Consider the following 9,221-nt stretch of genomic DNA (forward strand, 5'->3'; position numbering starts at 1 on the left):
ACCATCAACCCATCGAAAAAATTACACCTACCTAGATGTTGAAATTAACAACACCTGTAAAATCTTCTTCTTTTATTTCCTTTTGTCATGGCTGTCTTAACCAGTGCTGGAAGCTTGAATCAACACCTTACAATATTGCCCCATCTTTTGCTCATCTCATTTGTTTCATATTGTGACACGGAATGAAAGCTAGTTGTCATGGAATTTGTGGAATTAGAGGTTTTGGATCAGAAAGGGGAAGAGAAAAGGGAAATTGCATGCCAAAATCTTCCTATCGCATTAAAAAGGCCACTTTTTATTTTCTTTATTTTTAATTATTAAAAAATATTTAAGAATAATTTAAAAGTGTTTTTAAATATCACATTTAAATGTCACATTAGCACATTTAGACTATGTTTGACAAAATACCATTATGAAGTTAAATTGCGCAAAAGCATAAAGCACGCTTTAGTAATTTCTCCTTTTCTTAATTGCTATTTGCTTTTTTATTTTCATGCACACAAACTTTCCATTTCTACCTCTAATATTAGATTGCATAAGCCCATCCTAAACTCCAAACTACAAAGCGTAGAAGCAAGTTAAAAAAAAAAAAAAAAAAACTAATCTAAAATTTTAAATTTGGCAGATTTACCAAAGTACCCTAAATCTAAGCCACAGTTGTGGCAACAGAAGAAACAGCCAATTGAGTTTGAGTGTTACTTTCAGTTTCAACACCGTTACTTTCTTGCCTCTCCTTCAATTTATTCTCCTTCAAAGCAGACCTCCACTCAGTAAAATTACCAAAAAGGACCTCCATATTCTCCAATGTCCTCCCCTTCGTCTCTGGCAAATATATAAAAATGAATATCCAAGCCATCGTTGCAATTGCCATGTATAAGAAGAAGGCCCCACCTATGGTTATACCTTTGTACAATGAAATAAAAGTCGTAGATACGACCCCACTCGTTACTCTGTTCACTGCCACTCCCAAGCTCGCTCCTTGCGCACGAAGCCTCAGCGGGAATATCTCAGAGTTGTATACCCATGTTACAGGGCCTATCCCTATTGAGAAGAACGCCACGTACGTTAATACCGTCGTTATGCACAGCACAACAGCCCACGTTATTTTCTCGTGCGAATGATCAATGATTGTCAATGAAAATCCAAGCGCTGCTAATGAAAATATCACCCCTACTAAACTACTTAAAAGCAAAGATCGCCGTCCGACTCTGTCGAGCAAAAATGTCACCACTAAAATGAAGCTTGTTTTCACGAATCCAACGGCTATGGTCGCCAGTAACTTGCCATTGTCTGATGTGATCCCAGCCTTCTCAAAAATCCTTGGGCTGTATAAAACGACAGCGTCTACTCCTGATGCTTGCTGAAAGAAATGGATGCCGATTCCGCAAACTAAGATATGACGAACCGACCGTGTAGGATGAAGGAGTAATTCTCGCCATACACCTTCGCCATGCGTTTTTTTTACCACTTGAACGACGTCGTCATTGCAGTCTTGAGGAATACCTGCTGCTACTTTTATATCCGCTAGTCTTGCTTGAGCTTCTTCTTTGGAATTGGAGGTCTTGTCCAGAACTCGCTTGGCCTCACCGAGTCTACCCTGGAGGACTAACCAACGAGGTGACTCGGGCATGGCTAGAACAATCACAGCAAGGATAAATGAAGGGATTGCACCAATTCCAAGCATGAATCTCCACCCCAAGTGAGCTGGGAGCTTGGAAAATGCAAAATTAGAGACGTAGCCTAACAAAATCCCTGCATTGATGAAGAACTGTAATTGGAAAAAAAAAAAAAGTCATGCAAATTGTTTTTCTTAACAAATGAGCTTTGGCTATGTTGAGTAATACTAATCAAAATTGGAAGTTCTGAAATTCAAAATCTAACGGTCTAGGGATGGCAATGAATTGGAAATTTTCGGGTGCCTGATCTAACTGAACCTCTTAGAATGGGTTTGCAGATATTAAAAATATTAATTATATTAAGTTCGTATAAAATATTTTTTGCGAGAATTTTACAATCCCTAGCTAAATCAAGAGGAAAAAAAATTCCAAAAAGGTGCGTATACGTACGTCTGGGAGTGAGGTGAGGAACCCACGAGAGGATGCTGGAGAGACCTCGGCTGTGTAAACTGGAGCAATCATCAGTCCATAGCCTACCCCGACACCCGCCACGAACCGGCCAACCATGAGGAAGGCATAGTTGGTGGCGAATCCCATTAGGAGAGCTCCGACGAAGAAAATACCTCCAGCCACCACGATAGTATACCGGCGGCCTATCCAGTCGGAGGTCCGGCCAGCTGCGGCTGAGCCCACAAGTGAGTATATGTTAAGCATACCCACCAGGATTTCTACTTGAGTATCTGAGATTTTCAGTTGGTCCTTGATGTAGATAGCTGCTCCACTCATTACTCCAATATCTACCAACCAAGAAATTCACAAACTATATTTTTCTCGAGAAAAATTCCATGTATCATATTTTATTTTCAGTGGAAACAGATGAGAAATTAACCGATATACATTTCTTTCTTCTCTCTCTAGTGAAATAAACGCATAAACAGCGAAGAGAGTACTTTACTTTGCTATAGTGATAAACAATTAATGGTCTAAAAGAATAAATTACTCACCATAACCAAGTAAAATTGAAGTCGTGGAAGCCAAGATTGCACAAACAAGAGCAAACTTGTTTCTCTTGGGCTTCTTCGGAGGATCAAAATCTGCAAGTGTTTTCTCTGCAGGAGGTTGGCTGCTGGGATTGCAATCCTTCTCCGCGTTTAGACCAGCCATCTCTCTTCACCTCAAGAGCAAGAGATAGAGAGTTTTAAAGGTTGTTTGGGGTTGTGTAAGGCTGTTTTGGATAAACTCAAGCAGCCATGAAAAGCATAAGTTGGGGATGCAGTCAGTATAGGAAACTGAAATTGCTTATATAGACGAAGACGGCTTGGATCATCAGAATTAGCTTAAAAAGAAAATGAAAAATAAAATCATGTGGATGACCTGTTTCCCATTTATCCAAAAGTGGCTCTCAAAGTCTCATTTAATTGATTGATTATGAGATGGAAAAAATTAAAATCTTTGAAAATTTATTTAGTCTTTGTCTCTTATTGAGAAGGTAAATAAAAATAAAATTGTTTTGGACTGAATTGAGTGTAGAATTTCAAAAGATATCATCAGCTGAATAGAATTATGGGGCTGTTATTTTTATGTAGAATATGGAACTGGTATCATTGACTTGGAATGGTCCACAATTTTGGCAAGGGAAGATTGGTGGCTATGTGGTCGCCAATTGACTGTTAGCCCTCTTATTCAATGGATTGTTCAGTGTACACGACGAACGTACACTCTCATCAATAATTACATGGGTCTGTTTTTTTTTTTTTTTTTCTAATTTCATGAATGAGTCATTTTATATAGAGAGTAAATTATTATTTAATTTTTATATTTTAATAAAATTAATTATTTAATTTTTATATTTAAAAATTATATTATTTAATTTTTATATTTTATTTCTATTAAATTATTTAATACTTTTATTTTAATAAAAGTAATTAGTTAGTCTTTATATTTTAAAAAAATATATTAGTTAATCTCTATAATTTAATTCTATTAACTATTTATGTCACGACTCAACCTATGGGCCGGACCGGCACTAGGACCTGGGCCAACTTAAAGCCCCCAAGACCCGTAGTAAGCCTAACTATTCTTCAAATCCATAACCAGACTCACAATTTAGGCCCAATATGCATATAAGATAATTTAAATCAAACTGTTATAATTTCATTTCGGGCCAACTTAGCCCAGAAATTTTTAGAAACTAAAATCAGGGGAACCCAGCTCAACCCTGTTATCTCATTTACAAACTGTTTAAATACCATACAAATCTTCATTTATTAATCTCAAAATTTTAAATTAACACAATTTCTAACAAGGTCCACACTATTACTAACACATGCGGAGTTCTAGATTTTAAATTTAGAAAAGATAGTAAAACAATTAAATAATTGACGTTAAATTCCCGAGGAAGAAAATAGGTTGCTCTGTAAAATAACTCCTCCTGTGGCCTGGAAAAATATTGAACAGGAGTGAGCGTTCGACTCAGAGAATAAAATATCAATTTTAACCATAATCTCTATAACTATCTAAAATTAATGCACCCTGTAGAGTGAAATGCAACAACAGCAATAATTTCACATCATAGCAGCAAAAGGTAATTTGGAGCACTCACACACCCAGTAATATTAATCATAATATATGGGAGTTGATCCCCTATACAGCTCTCTTAAATCCAACCTTGTGCCAGCGAAGAACTCAGCTCGGACTTCCACTTAATAACCAAATCAGGGTCCCAGCGAAGAACTCAAGCCGTGTCTACCCCGAAGGACCGGGTTCCAGCGAAGATCTCAAGCTGTGTCTACCCGTCCTATCCATAGTCCACACCACATCACACGCACGCCAACGCACGCACACTGCTTCAAATTACCACAACAACATCCATGGCACTTTAAGAGTTATGAATGCAACATAAATCATGCCTAGAGTTTAACTACATAGATATATGCATATAAGTGATGCATGGGCATGCTTGAACATATAATAATATCGAAATTACAATTAAAATTAATATTTTACTCACAAACTTGACAGCGATCACTATGGTGGCTGGGCGGAGGAAGAAGGCTGTCCCGGCTCACCTGACAATTTTTATTACAATCATTTAATAAATTTGACTCAATACGATTAAGAAAAAGACCAAATACGTCCTAAGTCGTGCCGAAAATCTGACAGAGTCTCCCCTATACCTAGGACCTACCCAACCTGCAAAAAGGCTCAAATAACACTTCTAAATTCAACTCATATCTCATCATCATTATATGGACCCTCCTGGGCTCTCCAAACCAAGCAATACTCAAAACTTTAAAAATTATGTTTTAGTCCCTATAATTGATATTTTGTAAAAATTCACTCAAACATGCTCTAAAAATTCTAAAATTTTGTCCCGCAGTCCTTAATAATATTATAAGGCTATTGCAAAATGAATTGTAATTTTCTAATTACCCATGAATATTTTATTCAAGAATTTTACTCGATTCCATAAGTTTCCAACATCTAATATATTCTTAATTCAACCCAATTCAATATTCACATATTTAAACCTCCATCCTCAAGCTTCAACCAATTATATAAAATTTAATTATCTTAATTTCAAATAATCTTATATGCCCATATGCTAAAAATCTAACTAAAATCCATCTATATTTTTCAAAAATATTCTACAATCATTCAAAAATTCAACAAACACCATAGAATATCTCCAAATAATTTTACCTTCATCATATATTTTTCTTAGAATTTTTCTCCAATTTTTCCTGTTTAAGAAACACTGTATTTATGCTCCATAGACAGAGAAATAATAAAAATTGTCTTACCCGAAGTTTATCTGTGTCTCAAAAATTCTAAAAATTTATGAAGAAGCCTCTGGAAGTTGAATCATTTCCATAGCCCACCGGAGCCACCGCCGGAACCACCGCTCACGGTGGCCGGCCGCAGGCCGTCGGCCACATTTGCCGGATCTGATTATACCACCATGTTCCTCTCCTCTTCCTCAGTCCATAGGTGGTCTCGGATCGTCAATCCAACGGTCGGATCGTCCTAAATCTGACGAAAAAGCTTGAAAAACTCGAAACTTCTCTCCTCCATATCTCACTCATCTGACCTCCATTTGCTACAAAATTGGTATCAAAATAAAGCTCTCGGAACAAGCTTTCCAACGCCACCTGAATCACCTCGATCGGACGTCGGATGAAGCTGAAATCGCGCCGGAAAGCCGCTGACCACTGTGCGCGCGTTTTCTCTCTCTTCTCCCTCCCTTGCTGCCGTTTCTGGTGGCTCTTGCAGTCGCCGGAGGGTCGCCGGCCGGGTGGGGGAGCCGCTTGGGAGGTCGCCGGCCGGTCACCGGAAAAAGAAAGAAGAAGAAGAGAGGGGAGAAGAGGAGAAGAGAAAATTTTGGGGGGGGGGGGGGTTCCTCCTCCCCTTTTTGAATTTTTTTTTTTTTTTTTTTTTTTTTTTTTTTATAAAAAGGTTGGCTGTGATAGTGGAAACCCATTGTCACACGCCAAAATCCCATCATCATCATTTTTTTTTTCTGGATGTTACAATTTAATTCCATAATTATTTTTTATACGTAAACTACCATAAATTTATTTCTTTATTTATCTCTTATCTTCTCTTATTTTTATCTTTTCATGTTACTTCTCCTCCATGCTCTCACAATTCTCTCCCCCATTCTCTCATTATTTTCATATATTAATAAAAATGGATAAATTTTGACAACTATCCTTGAACTTATCTAGTTATAACATTACAGTCCCTCAACTTAAAAATGTAACATAAAACCTCATCAACTTTCAAATTTTGCACAGTAAAATCCGTCTAATCTCCAATTACCAGTTTTTCAGTTAGACATTAGCCTGGACAGTTTCAGCATGGAGCTTAATCAGTATTTTTTTTTTCTCTCTCAAGCTATATATAAATTGAATCATTTTTCTCTCTATGGACAGAATAATTTTTTATACGTAAAGAGAATAATTTTACACTTTACATAAGAGAGGAGAGAGAAATATTGACTAAGTGTCATGCATGAGCTATTCACATCAGTTTCTAACTGAAAAATTTGTAATTGAAAGTCAGAGGGATTTTACTGTGTAAAATTTAAAAGTTTAGGGAGTTTTATATTACATTTTAAAATTAAAGGATTGTAGTGTTACAACTATATAAGTTCAGAGATAGTTGTTAAAATTTATCCTAATAAAAATGATACAAATTGTCTATACCAAAAAATAATCAGTTTACTTAAATTTTAAGTAATAAAGGAAAAATATTTTTCAGTAATAAAAATATAAAAATGATGTCCAAAGAATTGAAATTTTAAAAATATATAAATTCAAATTTAGTTTTTACATAGTAAAATTTCTATTTTTATTTAATAATATATTTTTCAAAATGCTATATTTTTCAAAATACATTAACCAACTAATTAGTTTCACTAAAATATAAATACTAAATAGTAATATTTTTAAAAAATATAAGAATTAATTAATTATTTCTCTTAAAATAGAAGGATTAAATAGTAATTTGAATAGCATAAATAATAAAAATTTTGATAGAGGGACTAAATAGTTTAATGAAAGTAAAATATATGGATTAAATAGTGTATGTTTCAAAATACAGAGATTAAATAATTAGTTTTTTTAAAATACAAGGACTAAATAATAATTTTCCTAAACACTTGATTTGTATGCTCATGAAGTATTAATTACAGAATTTTTCGTCTCATTCAACTTAGAATTTTTCATATTTTCCATATTGTTTGTTTTACAAGAACAGTACCAAATTTCAAGAAAAAAATAGTAATATTTTTTAATTTGTTTAAATAATTAATTTTCAAATTATAATTATGATAGAAAACTATGACTAAAATACACAGCAACCAGTAACAAATTTTTTACAGACTGGATAAAGCTCATTTTGTATCATGATAAGCAGACCATTGAAAAGAATTAACAGCAAGAAGTAGACACCTTTGGCAGGACACTTTTTTAAACACTTCAGCACGTGCAAGCCTACATGCATGTCTCCATTTTGTTGTTATGTAGCACGGGATCATGTAAATTATAAAAAAATAGAATAAATATATAAAATAATTTATATAAGTTATTTTTTTACATAAGGTTACATGAATACATGATATTCTACTATTAATAATAATAAATTATTTATTACAAGTTTAAACTATACTATCCATCATCCTAATTATATTCTAGAAAATTTTTATAAAAGTTGCTCATAATAAATATATTAGTTAATCTCTCTCAATTTTCTTTAGATATAACTCAATATATTTACTATTTTAACTATTGTACCAAAAAATATATTTTCAACCCCAATAAATAATAGTCTCTTCCTCATGGACTATGTCTTTTTTCAACTTAGGTCAGAAACCTCTCTCCCTCCATGTAATAGGTAAGAGCCCCTTATCAATGGGTAAAGCCAAATCTTCAGTAATTTGCAAAACCCTTACCTATAATGGGTGATAAACTTACTTTATGAGTTAAAAGCTACTCTTCATGAACAAAACCAAATAACCTTCCCACAATGCTTTTATTTATAATATTAGTCAGTGTTATTAAACTCGACTCGAAAGCAAAGAAACTGGATGAATGGGTTAGTGATTCAACTAATAGATCAATGGTTCAAACCAATAGGTCATTAAAAATTAATTAAATATAACAATTCTTAAAATAAACAAATAAATAAATACAATTAATTAAATTTTAATTATTTAAATGAAACTTTAACATTTATTAAGTTATATTTAATAAATTTAATAGTGTTTTTAAATTTTATATAAAAAGTGTTCAAGTAATATAATGCATAAAAATTATATAAATTTATAATTCTCTTTTTAATATATATAAAATATTAAGTATATATTAAAAAATAAATATGTTGAAACAAAAAAATATATAACTTAATTGATTTTGATTTTAAAAATTTTCTATAAGGTTTTGAGTTTAATTCTCTATACCAATACTAAAAAAAAAATTTCTATTAAATAATTGAACCAGTCAGGCCGACTAGGTCACATCAAGTTGCTTCATTATCTGGTTCAATTACAAACCCAAACCAATTTAAGGGCTAATTTATTACGGATAAATTTTAATGACTATCTCTGAACTTATATGGTTATAACATTATAGTCTTTCAACTTTAAAATGTAACATAAAACCCTTTCAACTTTCAAATTTGACCCAGTAAAATCCCTCTGACTTTCAATTACTGATTTTTCAGTTAGATGCTAACGTAAACAGATCCAGCGTGTCACTTAATCAACATTTTTCTTTTCTTTCTTATACAAAGTATAAAATTATTCTCTCAACATATGAAAAATTATTTTCTCTATAGGGAATAGAAGGATTCAATTTACACATGGTTTGAGAGAGAAAAGAGAAATGATGACTAAGCGTTATGTTAGAATTGTCCAGGTCAACGTCTAACTGAAAAACCGGTGATTGGAGGTTAGAGATATTTTACTTTTCAAAATTTAAAAGTTAAGGGGGTTTTATGTTACATTTTTAAATTGAAGGAATGTAATATTACAACTATATAAGTTAAATGACAGTTGTTAAAATTTATCCAATTTATTAGTTCGGTCTGGGTTTAAAATTATGG

The 9,221-nt window shown here is 33.1% G+C and overlaps 1 protein-coding gene across 1 annotated transcript; it reads right to left on the bottom strand.

Annotated features, from left to right (window-relative positions):
• Positions 1–395: 395 nt before the first annotated feature.
• Positions 396–2,936, bottom strand: LOC110648974 (putative polyol transporter 1). The gene is made up of 3 exons (XM_021803364.2): positions 2,621–2,936; positions 2,067–2,413; positions 396–1,768 (listed from the first exon to the last, which is right to left on the bottom strand). The coding sequence occupies exons 1-3, from the start codon at positions 2,778–2,780 to the stop codon at positions 647–649; spliced, it is 1,629 nt and encodes a 542-aa protein (XP_021659056.2). The 5' UTR covers positions 2,781–2,936; the 3' UTR covers positions 396–646.
• Positions 2,937–9,221: the final 6,285 nt, after the last annotated feature.

Source organism: Hevea brasiliensis, chromosome 18, assembly GCF_030052815.1.
Source record: "Hevea brasiliensis isolate MT/VB/25A 57/8 chromosome 18, ASM3005281v1, whole genome shotgun sequence".
NCBI classification, from domain to species: Eukaryota; Viridiplantae; Streptophyta; class Magnoliopsida; order Malpighiales; family Euphorbiaceae; genus Hevea; species Hevea brasiliensis.